The 18,445-nt window shown below is 30.6% G+C and overlaps 2 protein-coding genes across 2 annotated transcripts; one reads left to right on the top strand and one right to left on the bottom strand.

Moving 5' to 3' along the window:
* The first annotated feature begins 7,721 nt into the window (after window positions 1–7,721).
* LOC139996701 (alpha-ketoglutarate-dependent dioxygenase alkB homolog 4) lies at window positions 7,722–10,165 on the top strand. The gene is made up of 5 exons (XM_072021230.1): window positions 7,722–7,862; window positions 8,598–8,723; window positions 9,012–9,104; window positions 9,220–9,650; window positions 9,897–10,165. Exons 1-5 carry the CDS (start codon window positions 7,761–7,763, stop codon window positions 10,045–10,047), a joined length of 903 nt encoding a protein of 300 aa, XP_071877331.1. The 5' UTR covers window positions 7,722–7,760; the 3' UTR covers window positions 10,048–10,165.
* LOC139996702 (CD63 antigen-like) lies at window positions 9,830–15,536 on the bottom strand. Its single transcript, XM_072021231.1, has 5 exons — window positions 15,371–15,536; window positions 11,701–11,889; window positions 11,311–11,481; window positions 10,851–11,039; window positions 9,830–10,685 (listed from the first exon to the last, which is right to left on the bottom strand). The coding sequence occupies exons 1-5, from the start codon at window positions 15,443–15,445 to the stop codon at window positions 10,500–10,502; spliced, it is 810 nt and encodes a 269-aa protein (XP_071877332.1). The 5' UTR covers window positions 15,446–15,536; the 3' UTR covers window positions 9,830–10,499.
* Between the last annotated feature and the right edge of the window lie 2,909 nt (window positions 15,537–18,445).

The following is an 18,445-nucleotide window of genomic DNA, read 5'->3' as shown; positions in this document are numbered from 1 at the left end:
AAAAAAAAAAACTTATAAAATAAAAATATAAACCGCGGAAGCTGATTGAAGATCACAGTGGTGATCGTTGCTCACTCGCACGTGCGTGCTCGAGCGATAAACGTTCGTTTCGAGCCCACTCGCGACCGCGACCGCGAAATTCGAAAAATCGAGAGGAAAAACCAGAGACGAGAGCATGCTCTACTCGTGCCAGTTTCACCGTCGATTTTTCAAATCAATTTCCAGAAACAGGTTGGTCACACGAAAATGTGCCTACCCGACTAGAGACTGTGCCAACCTGTCCGGCCCTACCTACTTATAATTAACAGACACACCAGAAAGTATACTACCTATCCTACCTAGCGCTATATTTCAAAAAATGGCAATACAGGCACACCAACACACTCGCTTCACGGTTCTCACACGAACGCTCGGGCGCAAAGATCCTAGACTAGAGAGAACGTCCCGGGACGCCTCCGACACCCGAGCTTAACACACAACATGCTCACTCTAAGGTACGTACCGTTTTCCTGAAATCGACCGACGAAGGTTAGTGACCATTGCGTACAACGTGATAAAACACGTCTACAGAAATTATATTTTTTAAATGAATATAAGTAAACTTGGAATTATATTTGCAATTGATAGCAATATTATGAGTGCATATACACTTAATCGCGTGGATGATATTATCACGAAATGTGATTGTATCGAGACGTAAATTGAATCGATATATATCTCGATATTTTTAATATTTAAAGTTTTAACGAATGAAAAAAGGCGACGTAATTCCACGGCCTAACAACACACATACACAATGTGGAAAGTACGTCGTGCACGATACGCTAACGCATCGTCAGTCGCTGAGAAATTATTACATTACTTAATTCTAGATCATCGTGCCCAATGTCTTTCTCCCATTGAAGTAGCACCTGGGCACGTGAATGAGATCCTGACAATGGGCACGGAAAGGGTTAAACCTGAAAATCCTGATCTAAAAAGATGATTAGTTTGTCCAATTTTTATTTAACGGACTAACTTTCTTTGATTTTATATTTTACTACTTCGTTTCTGATTAAATCAACATTATTAATTTAATAGTAACTAAATCATTCTACTTTAGTAATTTAATAAATTAGAACAAAATTTTAATATTGCAAAGAAGGTAGCGTTAATCGAAAAAGACTGAGACTCAATCCAATAGAATTATTGACTCTAAATATATTACTAAGAAAGAAATAATCTCAGGCAATCTATTTATCAAAGCATATATTCGAAAGTGCAGAAGCAGTGTTCAAAATTATTGCTTTGATTAAAAAATCTGCCTGTCGCGAAGTGTCTTCTTGCACGTAAAATTTCACACATTCTTGTACGGGGAAAAAATGAATTTTAATTCATATTTTAAATTCTATCCGAAATGAAATAAACAAACGTGACTTGATATTGTCAGTGTTACGCCACGAGGCTCAGTAGAGATCGTATTTCTAACCGTCGCTCGCGGACCTACTGCGTCGCAAACATATCCTCTTATCTGCCCGACGAAAACATACATTGTATCGACGTGTGCATACTTGTCACCAAGCAGCGAGTTCTGGAACCGTCGATTTCGGGTCCGTCTCCTCGAAAGACAAAGAATCGAAATCTATAACCGATCAGTCTCATTCGACAACTGTAATTGCACAATCGCATCTGAACAGTCTCATTAGAAAATTCACACCGCATACATCAAAAATCGAATCGAATCTCTGTAAATCATTAACTGTATCTATCACGAAACAATTTGTGACGCTTCTATTATTATTTATTTTAATTTATTATTAAAAATACATGCTACATTAACCTGTTAACACAGTGTTAAATTCATTCAAACACCCCTGTTATCTTAATCGAAACAAGGGGAATGACTATTTCGCGGCGTCGATTATACGAATCGTAGCGAGAATTTACGCCTCTCGCTGACGCGTTTTCCTCGCGACCGCGTCTCTCCACGAACGGTCGTAACAGTCAGGAAAGAGAAAATTAAACGAAAGATTATTCATTGCATCGTATATTGCATGTATCGTCATCAACATTCAGCTACAATTGCATCTTTCAAAGCAATCTCCACTACAAAATGCTCAAACGAGATCGCTTTAACACCTCTTATTTATACTAAAATTCATTGCTTAAGATCAAGTACATTTACATCATACAGGTATATTCGTATAAATAATTGCCATTTGCAAATATTCATACGGAATATTAACATGCATATTTATAAATAACACGAATATATTCTCAAGTGTATATGTTTAACGTAATTATTAAAAAACTAATTATTATAATCGCGCTGTGCAAGAAGACCTATCCTAAATTAATAAATTTCGAAAAAGAGTGTTACTACTCGCGAGTATAAAAAAAAATACCCGCGATCACTATGCTCGCAAAAAATTCTACGTAATACAACCGGTCACCCGTGCCGATTCGGACCTTTCATCCTACGACATGATTGAGTGACCGGAGGAACAGAAATGCATGCGACTCACCGTTCGATGCGAAGAAACAAAGGAGGTTACCCTGGATGCTGTGGTATCCCAGCGAATATCATCAGGAAGACTAACACCAGGCTGGAACCGTTGAAAGTCCAATGGTACAAAAAATAGAGGTTGCGAAAAATCTGTTACAGAAGAAAACACGATAAGTGTTTGCTGACTATTTGAAAAGTTGAAGATAATGAAAAATGAAAGTGTATTAACTTTAGTAACTTTAGTAATAGTAAAGGTTGAAATTCTAATAAACTTTGATAAGTATAAAAACTGAAACTCTAATATGAAAGTTTATAATCTAAAAATTAAGAATCTAATGATTTCTGAAATATGTTAGTCATTTGTTTCGTAATTTGGTATTAAGACTTTAACAATTATTTTATTGTAATGAAAGAATAACCTCGAGAAATGCTAACCTCCCAAATTTTCAATCAAATTGTATTTCTTAATCGATAGTGATCAAAGAAAAATATACAAAATAGACATAATTGAAGTACGATATGTAAAATACTTACATTCTTGGCTTTTCAGCCACTGTTAAAACATTCCCAAAGAAGATGAAGAAGTTGAAGCAGTGATATGCCTATAACAGAACATAAGATATCGTTAATATCGTTAATACGTAATAACAAACTTGAAACTTTAGCAATAATAAAGAGTAACGTCTAATAAATATGTAAATTGGAACTCTAATACAAAAGTTTTGAAAACAAAACATTCAGTGATTTTTTATGCGTATCAGACGGTTTTATCGTACTTTAATATTAAGACTTTAAGATTTTATTTCAATTAAAAAGGACATTTATAGCTTTCTAAAATATCATTAATTTTTATTTTATAATTAACAATATTTCAAACAAAATATAATAAATAGAACAAATTGAAATACAATATATAAAACTACTTACATTCTGGAGCTCCTGGAGAGGCTTTATCCTCTTGAGGGTGGCACTGACTCTAATACCGAAAACGAATATTCAAAAAAATAAATGTATAAAAAAAGAAAAATAAAAGACTACGTTACCGCGACCGCGTAAATTATAATCGGCGAACAAGAACTCTAACATCGCGTACAAATTTGAGTGATAAAATTTTATTATTTTCGCGTGTGATTATTCGATCGAATTTAATCAAAACTATCGTGATTTTAAAATATTGAAAAGAAACTATCGCGTAACAAACACCGACTCTACAACCGCATTGCGCGCGGTCACAAATATTTCCTGAAAATAAAGCTGTTTAAGAGCGGAGGGGCTGGTGAAAAAGAAGCGAAACACCGTTTGGACAATTTTCTTCTTTCCCCTATCGAATGTTTAATTAGAAAATACTGCAATTTTTTACAATTAAAAAATTATTATTAAGAAATTGAGAAAAAATATATATATAATAATAATATAATAAGTATAAAAAATATTACTTTAAAATTGTGAGATATATCTTGATAGCGAACAAATGCTTACGAATACCGTGAATGCAATGCAATCGTTTGTAATAATTATATTCTTTGCTATTAGAATATATACCGTGAATTTTCGTTATTAGAATACGAAAATGTCAGCAAATTAATAGATTAAAAGTTAGTAATAAATATTTCAAATGTTTTAAATTAATAATTTAAACCTCATAAATTAGTGTTGCAAATGTTGTAAATGAATAATTGAAATGTTATAAATTAATGTTTTAAATGGTATAAATTAATGATTTGAATGCTTTAAATTAATAATTCAAATGCTGTAATTTAATATTTTAAATGCTTTAAATCAATAGGTCAAACGTTATAAATTAATAGTAAATTATAAGAAAAGAATAGTCGAACGTTGTAAATTAATACCTTGATTGATACAAATTAATGGCGCGAATGTTATAAATTAGTAGTTTAATTCGTAAAAGTTTAGTTCTTCGATCCTGCGTTGTTCGGTGGTTGAAACACAACTGACATCGCACGAGGGTAACGTGTTCGTTGCATACCTGCTGGTATACACGTGGCAACGTGCCCACGATCGATAAAACAGAAACGGTTTGCAGATATCGCAAATGTACCATTTAAATGTTGTAAATAAACGGTTTAAATGTTACAAATAAATAGTGTAAATGTTATAAATTAACGATTCAAAGGCTCTAAATGAACAGCTCAAATGTTGCAATTTAACGTTTTAAATGGTGTAAATTAATATTTTAAATGCTTTAGATCAATAGGTCAAACGTTATGAATTAATAGTAAATTATAAGAAAAGAATAGTCGAACGTTGTAAATTAATACCTTGAATGATACAAATTAATGGCGCGAATGTTATAAATTAATAGTTTAATTCGTAAAAGTTTAGTTCTTCGATCCTGCGTTGTTCGGTGGTTGAAACACAACTGACATCGCACGAGGGTAACGTGTTCGTTGCATACCTGCTGGTATACACGTGGCAACGTGCCCACGATCGATAAAACAGAAACGGTTTGCAGATATCGCAAATGTACCATTTAAATGTTGTAAATAAACGGTTTAAATGTTACAAATAAATAGTGTAAATGTTATAAATTAACGATTCAAAGGCTCTAAATAAACAGCTCAAATGTTGCAATTTAACGTTTTAAATGGTGTAAATTAATATTTTAAATGCTTTAGATCAATAGGTCAAACGTTATAAATTAATAGTAAATTATAAGAAAAGAATAGTCGAACGTTGTAAATTAATACCTTGAATGATACAAATTAATGGCGCGAATGTTATAAATTAATAGTTTAATTCGTAAAAGTTTAGTTCTTCGATCCTGCGTTGTTCGGTGGTTGAAACACAACTGACATCGCACGAGGGTAACGTGTTCGTTGCATACCTGCTGGTATACACGTGGCAACGTGCCCACGATCGATAAAACAGAAACGGTTTGCAGATATCGCAAATGTACCATTTAAATGTTGTAAATAAACGGTTTAAATGTTACAAATAAATAGTGTAAATGTTATAAATTAACGATTCAAAGGCTTTAAATGAACAGCTCAAATGTTGCAATTTAACGTTTTAAATGTTGTAAATTAATACTTTAAATGCTATGAGTCAATAGTTTAAATGTCATAAATTAATGTTTTACATGTTGTAAAAATGTCAATAAAAAAAAAAAAAAGAAAAAAAAAAGAAAAAAAATGGATTTGGAAAGTTGTATATTCTTATATTATATTTATATTGATTCGTATATTCTGTAAAAAAGCAAAAGAACGAAAGGCCATTTAATCACCTGCGATTTATAAAAACTTTAGTAGACCAGTTAAGAGAGCAGATATTCGACAACCGCGAGGATCGAGCTTTGACGTAGACTGCTAATTGTGATGAAATTCGTTTAAATGGAAAGCTTCGTGTAATTTTAACAAGAACAAGATAGTATTGTTACGTATGTTCTTACCGAAACAAAGCAGGTGAAAGACACGAAACAACTTATTATTGCGATACTTGTTCCGACAAGCCAAGCACACATCTTGGCACATGTTTTATAAATTATCGTAAAAAAAAAAAGATACAGGAAAAATATTAAACAATTATATGTTCAAAGATGTAAATATATATGGATTATTAAAATATAATGTCTTTTTAAATTAATTTTTGTATAAAATAATTTTATATTACCTACAAGACACTCGTTATATTTACGCAAAATCACCTCGAGTTGCTGCTATGCACAACCGAAAAGGCCGTCGAGTGCGAAGGATTGTTTAAAAGTTATAAATTAATGTTCCAAATGTTTGAAATTAACATTTTGCGGACGAGTATCGGCAAATAGCTGCCCAAGTCTTTTTACCGTTGCGGAAACGTGTCGTCGACATATAGCCGCCCGAATCTGTTCACATTTCCGGACAGTTATTTTGAAGTGGCTGTGGCGCACGTCTATTTTTCTGAGCGATAATCTTATACGTATTTGCGCATGGGTATAGTAAACTAAACAGTATTATGTTATGAAGATTGTAGATGTTTAAAAATCTTATCTTCCGTTTAACGTAATCTCGCGATGCAGGATGATAGTCGAGTCAGAACGAATTTCAATCTTTCCGCAAAGGGTTAGTTGTTTAAATGTTATAAATTAATGTTCCAAATGTCACAAATTAATAGTTTAAATGTTATAAATTAATGTTCCAAATGTTACAAATTAATAGTTTAAATGTTATAAATTAATGTTTTAAATATTGTAAATTAATAGTATAGGATAGATGGATCTACTTACAGTGGATTAAACAGAAAACGATGGTTATTTAACGTGCACTTAATGTAGTAATACGATATAACTGAGACAATTAGATTGATAATTAATAACTCGCAGCTAATAGTTTATAACTCATGACAAATCGGCAACTCTGTCTCGACTCAACTCTCTCAGCTCGACCCTCCACCACTCATAACTAACTACCTCCTCACAATTCGAATCTCAATTAACGACTGCCCATTAATTTGTCTTTCTCCCTCAAGCATCCCTTTGTTCTTCTCATACCCCCACCACGTACGTGTTCCGTAACCGTCCGCGATCATGATCACATACGCCTTCTTCCGCGTAATTGCTCGACTTAAGGACCGACGACACATTGATGGGCCGCTTGGCCCATCGAAATTTCCCCACCGTTTCGGCCTGTCGGCACTTGGGCTTTCTCGCAACATTGTTTATAGTTCACCGATATTTCTTAGAGAATCTGTCCACGATACTACATTTAAACTATTGAGTTTAAATGTTACAAATAAATAGTTTAAATGGTTATAAATTAATAGTAAGTTGTTAGAAAGAAATAGCTTAAATTTTATAAATTAATAGCTTGAATGTTACAAATTAATAGCGCGAATGTTATAAATTTGATAATTTAATTCGAAAAAGTTCAATTCTTCGATCTTCATTGTACGGTGGTTGAAACATAAATGACCTCGCACGAAAGTCGTGTGTTCATTGTATACCTGTTGGTATACACCTGGCAAGGTGCTAATCTTCTGTCAAAAGAAGATTGTAAAAAGATTATCAATTGAAAAGTTTATTATAAAAGTATTATTATAAACGAGCAGATTTATAGTCGATAGCAAACTATTCTAGTAATTTCGAATAAACTTAACACGTATAGAAGACCCAATCAACGTATTGCCCTTCTTACGTTATCGCGTCGACATTGTCCTTTAGTTCCCTGGTCTTCCACGTACTATGTGTCTAAAATATGTATAGATATGTACATATGAATATAGTTCGAAATAAGTATTTAGTTCTTTAGACTTTTAAGTTCTTATTTATTATTTATTAAGGATGGAAACAGTGCGATCTTGTGGTTGCAAGGGAATAAGATCTTGTCTTCTCTGCGAAATTGAACATAAGATTGTGAAACCCAATCTTAAGACTCATTTTGAGGTTATGTCCCAAAAGTTTGTCTTTTCTACAAATAAGTTTTTGTCCAAGTATTATGTTATACACTTGGACAATTAATTTATTTGGTAGCATTGCTATTTTTTATATTTTTTTTTTTATAAAAGATTTAAATTATTTATTTATCATTTAATTTATCCATCAATGAAACGAAGAAAAATAAGAATTTAATATTTTGTATATGTTCTAAATGATTTCTATGTATTGCCCTGTATTATTCTTGAATGAATTTTTGATTTTATAATTATCTCTTTCTTGCCTTTTTATATTCAAAAATGTTCTTGTATATAAGTATATATTCGAAAGTATTACTTGCATTCCTTCCATTGAAAAATATGATATCAATATCAGTTTCAGTTGCTTTGTATTATACGTATATACATATATACATGTGAAGTTAATTTTAAAATGTCATAATACAACTTTTAATATAATATAATTGTTACGTTGAATATTAAAATCTCATATTTTATTATAAAATTCTTACTAGACTTTGTAAAATGCACAGAAACAAATGATTTTCTAACGCAAGTATGTAATTTTTAATGTAGGCAGTAGCATAGATAGCATATATGTTACAAAGTTACTATTTTATGTACAAAATATAAAAAGTAACATTGTTATTGAACTAGATAATTTACTTTCTTATTAAATTTATACACATAACATTTAAAATTTGTTTCTATGTCTTATTAACTATTATGGATTATAATATTTTAGAAATGTTCCAGTTATGTATATTGTCCAAACTGTGACAAATCGTGGCCTGGTTGGGATGCTGATCTTTACAAAAATCATCCGTATCATCGAGGAACTGCCATAGAATTTCCTGGTGTATATATAAAGGTATTTACTTACTTGTATCTGATACATCCTTCCATTGTTTAATTTCTAATTCATGGTAATATTATTCATTAATTTTCCCTTTCAAACTAATTTACATTTAAGAATATAACAAGAGATTATCAACCATCAATTATTAAAAAAGAAGTAAAAGATTTGTTAGTGAAGAGAACTTGATAGAAAGTATTACTAGAATAATAATTTTATTATTATTATTATTATTTATATTTGAGATAATATTCGTAAGATATTAATTTTAACCTATTGTTTTATATTCACTATTATACGAAGCTAGATTTTCTAAATCCTTGGGAAATTAATTCATTGAAGAACGCGCTTGAAAAAATACCTTGGGAAGTTTCTCAGAGTGGAAGAAGGAAACAGGTATTTCAAACAGAATAATATATAACTACATTTGTTATTATGAAATTTTGAAATATCGATAAAGTTTAATAATAGATAAGATAGGAAGATTTAAGACATAATTTTAAAACTCCAGAATTTTGGTCCAAAATGCAACTTCAAGAAAAGAAAGCTCCGGTTGGGTTCCTTTGATGGTTTTCCAAAGTCTACTCAATTTGTGCAACAAAAATTTTGCCAAGTACCCATGCTTAATAATTTCCAAACGGTAGAACAATGTACTTTAGAGTATGATCCACAACGAGGAGCTTCGATAGATCCACATATCGATGACTGCTGGATTTGGGGTGAAAGAATAGTTACTGTGAATGTCATGGGTAATTCAGTTTTAACAATGAGTCCTTACCATGGTCCAGATACGAAATATAATTTAGAAAGCGTTGCAGAGTATTCCACTATACTCGAAGGCTTCGAATTTGATACAAATGATAAAAATGAAAGTAATAAAGATATCGTTGTGAGGCTCCCAATGCCAGAGGGATCGCTTATGGTTCTTTATGATAGTGCAAGGCAAGAAAATTTTCTTACAGACATGGCGAAGTAGTACTTGAACGTTTATATCGTATTATATTTCTGTGAAAAATTTTAAACTATATCGTATTAATTGTTTGGCAAATTTAGTTATAAAATTATTTTAATTGTCAGGTACAACTTAAGAGAAAGTATTTTATAACATAGATAAAATAGAATATAATGAATGTAAATTTTATTGCATTATTTACATAATTACTAGATTCTCTTCTATATTTTTTATAGGTACAAATGGGAACATTGTGTTTTAAGAGAAGATATAACTTCTAAGCGAATCTGTTTGGCTTATCGCGAATTAACTCCTCCATATCTATGCACCTCAACAAATAATGAAATAGTCAAAGAACTCTTAAAGAGAGCTTCAGTCTTTCAATGAAGTGTGACTAAGGTTTGAAAATAATTTATTCCAACAAAGTATGTAATATAAAATTTGTACGAAATATTTGTACGTTTCATTATGTATTATGAAAATATATTAAATCCTTCTATATATATATATATATATATATATATAAGCAAATATAAGCACATATATATACATATATATATTTAAAGCTACAGTTTTATAGAAACGTAATAATAAATGAAATTAGATATCTACTATTAGGTATTTAATTTCTAAAAGAAACTGACGAAAAGAAATAATAAATTTAGAGCAATATATAAAAATCGATCTTAATTAACAAGAAATGACGAAGGGAATATAGAAAATAATTTTCTTTACAAAATAAAGATATTGAGTTTTAGAACTTCAAAAAATTGAAAGATACTATTTTAATATAAATAAAATTATTTTATATTAAGAATGCATAACAAAAGTAGAGAATTCTATGAATTCTTCAAAGGTTCAGAGGACATGTAAACAACAGGGAAAGTGGTAAAGGGATCTGATTTTCCCAATGGTTGGTAACCATTAACTAAACTCTCTCTTAATTCCCATCGACGTCTCTCCCTTTCTGTTTTTTGCCTTCTAATTGCTCGGCCTAGCATACAGGCGAACATTATTCCAGTTAACTAAAAATAAATTAGAATGCAATGCTCGATTAAAACTGAAAAATTACATATCTATTGATATGCCAACTAATTTAAATTTATTTTAGATTTGTTAGAATATCGAACTGCAATAAAGTATATCTTAAATTATATGTCAAATTAGGAATAAACGTAATAAACACTAACCTGAATAAGAGCAATAGCTACAGCTCCAGTACCAATATAAAGGGCACTCCTGTGAATGATAATTGAAAGATGTTTGATACATCCAGTTGCATAAATATTTTTATCAATATCTCTCAAAAGACAAGATGAAGGAATAGTCATTCCTTGTTCTTCCCAATCTTCGTGTCCATTGTATCCACAACAATAGAGCTGTTGAATAATATATTCTATTATGTAAACAACATTTGTTAAATGTTTAAAATAATCAGTAATTTTGACAGATAACAATTATATAATGTAGAAAAGGAACAGTTTTAGAAATATCTTTGAAACATTCTGTTTTAATTTTACAAAAACGTAACGAGATTGATTTAGTCTCTGTTTGTGCAAATAACTAGAAATATCTATTTATATATATATATATATATATAAATTAACTGTTTTTATATATGTATATGTATCCTAGAAATTGAAATATTACCCTTGATTGTAGAAAATCAATGGCACTCCTAGCTTCGTCATTATTTTCATATTGATGCATGGTCGCGTTAATTTTGTCAGCAAGAAGATCTTTTATCCCATCTTGAAGAGCATAAGCTGCAATCCCAGCGATCAATTCCAAGACAAGAACTAATGAAAGCGATACTGCAAACTATGCAATTATAGTAATATATTTTTATTATTTGTTACATATTAGATGAGAAATAAACAAATTAGCATTAGATAAATAAATTTAATAACGGATAAAATTGTTCCAGCAAAGTCGAAATATATAAAATAGAAAGAGAGAGATAACATAAAATTTAATTTATCAAATTTTAATATACGATGCCTTCATATAATACAAAAAAAGAAGTATTAGGATGCTCACCACAAGAACCATACAGGTGCTCTCTCTAAGAGCTCCGCAACAACCTAGGAAAGCTATTATAAAAACAAATATCCCAACAACGATTAAGAGGGTTGCTGGAGAAAAATAGCTAGGATCCAAAAAATGGGAGAAATCTTCGTAGACAGCATAAATTGTTGTTCCAATGGATATTATCATTATCCCCGTTAACTATAAATAAATAATTTCTATTATAATTTTATAAAAAAAAATGTAGGATTTGTAAATTAAGATCTGGGTCTATAACATAATATAATAATAATATAAGTGAAAGATATTACTGCAGAAAATTAAATTATTTTTATATCTTTATTTTAAATTACGAGTTTCTATTTCATATATAGATAATTAATTGTAATAAATATTTTACTAAGAATTATTAAAGCATTCATAGTAGTTGAGTACTCTATCAAATTGTTAATTATAAATATATATATATATATATACATATATATATATATAATGTATTTTCATAATCAATGAAATTGAACGTAAAATTCTTAACTAATACTTAAAAATGTACACACATTGGTATTTTATATAGATATAGATAAATACATGATTGGATTTCAATATTTCATAAATATTTGTTAATTTTTAACGTCAATGACAAAGTTTTTGGCATTGTTGATATTATTATAATGTCGTCGATGATAATATCAATTCTTTACGTTTCAAATTTTTTTATTTTTAATATGATTTAAGTAGACACACCCGTACAAAGTAGAGTCGAGCCGAGTCATCGTCGAAAGGGCTTTCATTGGAACCGAGAATTAAGATATGATGTAACTCCTTTACTATAGTACAGCTCTATTTAATTTTATTATAATCACATCCGTGCTTTATATAAAGTACATCTTTCGTTAACATAAAAATTTTATATTCTTACAAACATTCATTGTTCGTATTGAATTTTAAAAAATGTAAGATATTAAAATTATTGTACACGTAAAATCTAACAATACAAACAAATGTTAAAAGAAATTTTATTTTTTTTCTTTTTTTTTCTTTTTCTTTAGCGATATACTTATATATATATATATATATATATATAACTTTAATGATTTGGATGATAAAAATATTTGAACCTGCAACTTCCAAAAAGTGATACAAAAAATTCATTTCCCTTATGCACTATTAATGGTGTATGCATAAAAATGCAAAGGGGAATAATAATAAATTATATATCGATAAAATAAAAATTTTGCATGAAAGTTCCACTGATTGTCGTATAATTATTTTTTTAACAAAAGTAAAGTTCGGTTAACAAAGTTTTGTACGTTAGCATTTTATACGTCTACGATATTATAGTACAATATGCAGAAAAATCTTATTTTCTAAGAAATCTGGGAAAACAACATGCATCACTTTTCTAGTGATCTCCTCTAGATATTACAAAATATTGAACAAAATGTTTAATTTACGCTATATAAAAATTAGCAGTTGGCAGGCGTAGCGAAAATATTAGAAAAATATTAATTTCAGTTAAACAAATTAATTAGAACTTTTGCAATTTATATGTGCATCTGAGTTCTTTATTGCAATTTCATTTTCAAAAACAAGAACACGAATTTCATCGTTATTCCTAAAATAGACGGGACATTTTAGGAGATAGCGAAAAATGATATAATAATCTAGATTTTAGAGAATAATCGAGCAAAATGTTAAAATTATCACTTCTAGGTTAATGTTATTTTGGATTGAATAAAATTTTCGTTACATAAAGAAGAAAGTAGTCAAAGATATTTATTTCTTTAAAAACCCAATGAATTAATGATATCAGCTTTTAAAAGTTACGAAACGTATTAATGATACTAATGTGGTTGTATTTAGACGATATTCATGTAGTATATAGGTCGTACAAATATATGTATGTCCATCAAATAGGGGCTGTCGAACCCTTTATCGTATAATATCAGTTAAAAAGTGTATACGTATTTTTCCACTGAATGCAACATTTTTCAAGAAAGAAAACAGTGGAATTCGCTTATCGTTACCAATGAGACTACAAGAATATCTAAGCTGATAAGACAAGTCATTTACGTTTGCAAGATAACGATTACCAATTCTGATGCCAATCGCGGAGAATGAGAATTTTCATTCTATCACGAAACAGCAGATCTATTTCAAACAATTTTGTTCATCGTTCAACAATGAAACCACATTATTTTCGTTCTATGAAGGAGCGAATTTCCGTAGCTGGTAAAATTCATATCCTACTAGTATCTTGATAATTTTTATTCATATAGAAAGGAAAAATTGATCAATGTATCGCTGTTTTTAGGTTATGTATTGCTGTTCTTTCTTCTTCCTTTCTTTTCTTTTTTTTTAATTTACCGGTTGGCCGTTGTATGGAGTTTGTCGAATGTAAGCGAGTAAGAAAATGATGAAAGAAAGGAAGAGGGGCGGGGGGCAAGGGACGGACATTGATGGTTCGCGACGTTGCAGATCTACTGCACGGTAATAATTCATCGGGGACGACCTCACCTAGCCGATATCGATCCTGTTTTACGTCCGAACAACAGAGTAGATCTATGATCCGCGTCTATATCGAGGGGAGGTCTATATCTAACTTGTTGAATCTCAGGGCCGAGTATAGGGAAAATCGACGTCGCCATGGTTATCATCGTAGTCAACCTCGACCCCGTTTATCGTTCTCATTTTTTCCTCGCGATTCGATTAACGTGTACTTACTTATTACTTGCCCATTTAATCGCATACATTTCAGGATGCAACTACTCAAGTTTCCGTTACACGCATAAATATACACGCAAATACATTAGCCAGCAATTTGATCAACAACCCACTAGGATACAGACAGCTGAAAAGAATAAAATCCACGGATCTAATGTAAAATAATTAATTAATTACACAATAAGTCTATTTCTGAAGGACTACTAAAATAGGTGGCACCTTCTCGCGCGCGTTATACTAACTAATAAATCACATTTATTAAATGACCTATTATAGGTCAATTGTTACCTTACATACTAGGTTAGCCAATTATTTCCAAATATCTTGAATCATTTTGGTATTTTGTTCGTTTTTTTATAACAATTTTATAATTGATATATAATTGATGGTACCTTACTGGAAATTATATATGTATGGTATTATACTCCATATACTACATAAAGATTTTTCACTTTATGTTTGTATGAATATCTGTTTGAAGGAAAATAGAGAAACAAATAGAAATATGTGAAAATAAATAAATTGCATTATGTCTACCTAGCATTTCTTACTATTTTCCTATTTATTTGTTTCGTATTTATCCATAAATGTTTCAATATGTATACATAATATATATATATATATACCGACGGGAAGGTTACGTTGCATTAATTATCATCATTTTGATTAATTCGTAACTTGTTACTCGATTAATTAATTAAAGATTAAGAACGCAATGTCGGTGGAAAATTACAAATAACGCACGAGGATGCATTTAGAATGGGAAAGAAAATGAGAAGAGCGAACAGTTGAATTCACGATTAAATGGATGAAAAGAAATATCAATATCGATATGATCGAACGAATATTTATTTGGTTAATGGTCGAGGTAGAAATCAGTTTTCTATGTATCTAATAAACGCGACGTATGATGTTCGAAGGATAGGCGAAAAGAAAATAAAAGAATGTGGCTACAGACCACAAAGAGGGAGTTAACCGCGCAAAGCAGGTACTTGATGCAACGTAGGCCAACGTCGAGGTGTGTGGCAGCCATTTTGGTGTCCGAGAATCCTCTTTCACGCAGGTGCACTACGGAACTGAACGTGGAAACACCTAAACTTGATTCGATGTATCGTATTATCTACTGATAAAGCGGCATACGTACCGACGACACACGTAGCGCTGCTTACTTGTTTTTATAAGCATCTATCCGTTTATTTTCTTTCTCTCTCTCTCTCTCTATCTCTCTATCTCTCTCCTTTCCTTCTCTTTACTCAACACCTATTCGTCCTTGTCTGTTTTTGTAGGTATTCGCGGTAACACACGTTATAATAAATATAACAGTTGACTAAACAAGATCATTAAATCGTGAGAAGAAAGATTAATTCTGCTGCGAGCTTCGACTAAAGAATTTGATTCAATACGGTAACACACAATTTAGAATTTCCTATCGTAGTAATATTATGTCATCGTTATCGTCACTGTAGCAATCGAATTTTCGATGTTTTGGTTATTGCAAATTGAAAACAACGTAAACCTTGAAAACATTTGCACAAAGCCAGGGGAATTGAAGTATTAATATAATAACAACTTCGACTAAAGGAAACACGTTAAGTATATAGAATTGTTATACGTGGATTAGATTACCAGAATTAGGATTACATTATATATTTATATAATATATTGTTATACAACAAGGTGTCTCAGCTAATTAATCAGCTAATTATTTACGATTATACGGAAAGACTTGTCAGAACAAGGTTGAACTATTTCAAGGGGTACATATAATGGGAGAATGAATTTTTTCTCAAGTTCTTTTTTTCTAGGAGATCGCATGGTTATAGGTATCTTTTTAAATAGAACTCTGTACATTTTTTTTTTTTTTTTTACCCCTGTCGATGTGATTTTCTGTTCCCTGTATTCTTCCTAAACTATGGTCGCGTAACAGAAATATGAGTTGGTGAAAATTTTTGCAACTGCCGCAAGATCAGTGAAATGAAAAATATCAATCATCTGACATTAAGGGGCCAAAGGTTCAAGAATTCATCGAGTTATTAATCGACATAGGTATAAAACACCAGCTTTTTAAAAAAAATCGTTTAAATGGATTTTTTCTTAGAATTAGAATTAGAATTGGGATTAGAATGGAATTAGGATAGAATTTCCAGCAATTTCTAAAATTGCCTTTTTACATAAACATGAACACGCTTATAACACTTTATATGTACTACATGTTTGTTGCAAAACGACGTCTTTGTCATTGACGATTGAATTCTGAAGAACGTTGATATATTTATGTTATGCTTCTTTTTATGTATATAACGGGGTTTGCGTAAAATTTTCGCGGGTAAAATGAGGATGTGAATGGAAAAAGTTTCAAAGGCGCTGATCCACGATATTAATAAGTCTTGGTATTCAATTTCAATGGGATCATTTTCAACTTTTATTTTCTTTTTTTCTTTTTTTTTTTTCTCTTTTTCATTAATTCCACTTATAGTTACAGTTTATCCATTTGTCACTAGAAACTACTTGTAGGTTTTACATACTCTCAATCGTTTACATCCATTCTTTCATTCTATTTTACCATTCACTCCCACACCTCTCTGCATGATGTATTGTATATAATATTATTCATAGTATTCGATATATAGTATATTGTATAATTAAAGCTTAAAGTTATAAATTGTTCATAATATTTCATTGTGTAACAAGATTTATCAGTCAATTGCCGTTTTACCAGTGTCATTATCGATTCGATATTTATGTTTCAAACTATGTTTTTTTATATCTCCCTTGTAACAATACTAATATTCAGCGATTTTCAACTTTTATTGTATGCTCAGATATAGCTATATATATATCACGTAGGTCACGTAATCAGAAAATTTACATCGTGTGATATTTAGGAAAATATTAGGCGTCAAGCTGTAACATAAAGAACCTGTAAATGGTCGGCATTGGCACATCGACCGGCCGCTACGCCCATGCGTGAAAACATAGATCATGACTCATGCGTCCTATCATGTGGGTATGTAATTCAGCACACGTTCATTATTCATACTCTGAAAAGTATTACGAGCCGTGCTTGATTTTATTTCAAACCAACAATCTTTTCTTCGCTCAAGTTCCCTTTAACCTGCTTCAAGCGTTCTATCCGTCTTTTTTTATCTCAAATTCGTTTTTTAATAAACTTACATAATTCAAGTGGAAACGACCAGTAAAATAGCAATTATCTTATACAAGTAATAGAGTAGGTGGTCTGAAACTAAATCATAATATACATAGAAACAAAGAAGAACTATGTCAAATATGTGATGGAAAAAAAAAAAGAAAAAACAAAATTGATGGGAAAAATCGTAAAAGACAGCCCAGTAGCAAATTGTGTTAGATGATAAAATTTCATTTAAATTACTTTGCAACATCGAACATCAAATAATGTTTAAATTAAAAATGTAGATTTTTTCTCTTCATGCGCATATATTCATCAAGCATACAAGGATATACGTACATTATACGTACAACGAAGTTTGTCTTTTTTTTAATGAAATAACGAAAAATGATTTTCTACTCTTTTATTTCATGTACAAACTGAATGCACAACATTTTACTTCTTCTGATAGAGATCGCAAAACTTTTTTATTATATTTACTGAAGATATGTGCATCGGTAGACAGGATGGGATACTAAAACCTGACTATCTAAATGTCTCCTTCGTTTTGAATGATATTGAAAAATGTATAAAGCATAATCTGAGTAGTTCCGAAAGAAAGGAAGCACACGATGTACAACAAAACTATTTTTTCGAATGTATCGAGGCCATTATATTACTATTATTATTATCATCTTTTTTTTTTTTCTTTTTCTTCTTTTAGGAAAACATCCTGTACGCGTAAAATCAGCGGGAAGCTAAAGTTTTCACGTGCCCAGTGCTGAAATATATAATTTGTGGCACTTTCGGGAAGACAAATAGTGCATGAGAGCCGTGTTTAGGCTCGATATGATGTCAACTTGGATTGTAAGTAGAATATTAATTTATATATAACATTTTTAATCC

Source organism: Bombus fervidus, chromosome 18, assembly GCF_041682495.2.
Source record: "Bombus fervidus isolate BK054 chromosome 18, iyBomFerv1, whole genome shotgun sequence".
Lineage (NCBI taxonomy): Eukaryota > Metazoa > Arthropoda > Insecta > Hymenoptera > Apidae > Bombus > Bombus fervidus.
This window is presented reverse-complemented; position numbering and strand designations above follow the sequence as displayed.

Bases quoted from the DNA above. Each gene is read 5' to 3' on its own strand.
- LOC139996701 (XM_072021230.1), top strand. From the start codon at position 7,761: ATGGAAACAGTGCGATCTTGTGGTTGCAAGGGAATAAGATCTTGTCTT. The intron at 9,105-9,219 runs GTATTTCAAACA...TTAAAACTCCAG, and splicing joins AGAGTGGAAGAAGGAAACAG to AATTTTGGTCCAAAATGCAA. The intron at 9,651-9,896 runs GCAAGAAAATTT...TATTTTTTATAG, and splicing joins GTTCTTTATGATAGTGCAAG to GTACAAATGGGAACATTGTG.
- LOC139996702 (XM_072021231.1), bottom strand. From the start codon at position 15,445: ATGGCTGCCACACACCTCGACGTTGGCCTACGTTGCATCAAGTACCTG. The intron at 11,482-11,700 runs GTGAGCATCCTA...ATAATTGCATAG, and splicing joins GCACCTGTATGGTTCTTGTG to TTTGCAGTATCGCTTTCATT. The intron at 10,686-10,850 runs GTTAGTGTTTAT...ATTTATTTTTAG, and splicing joins TAGCTATTGCTCTTATTCAG to TTAACTGGAATAATGTTCGC.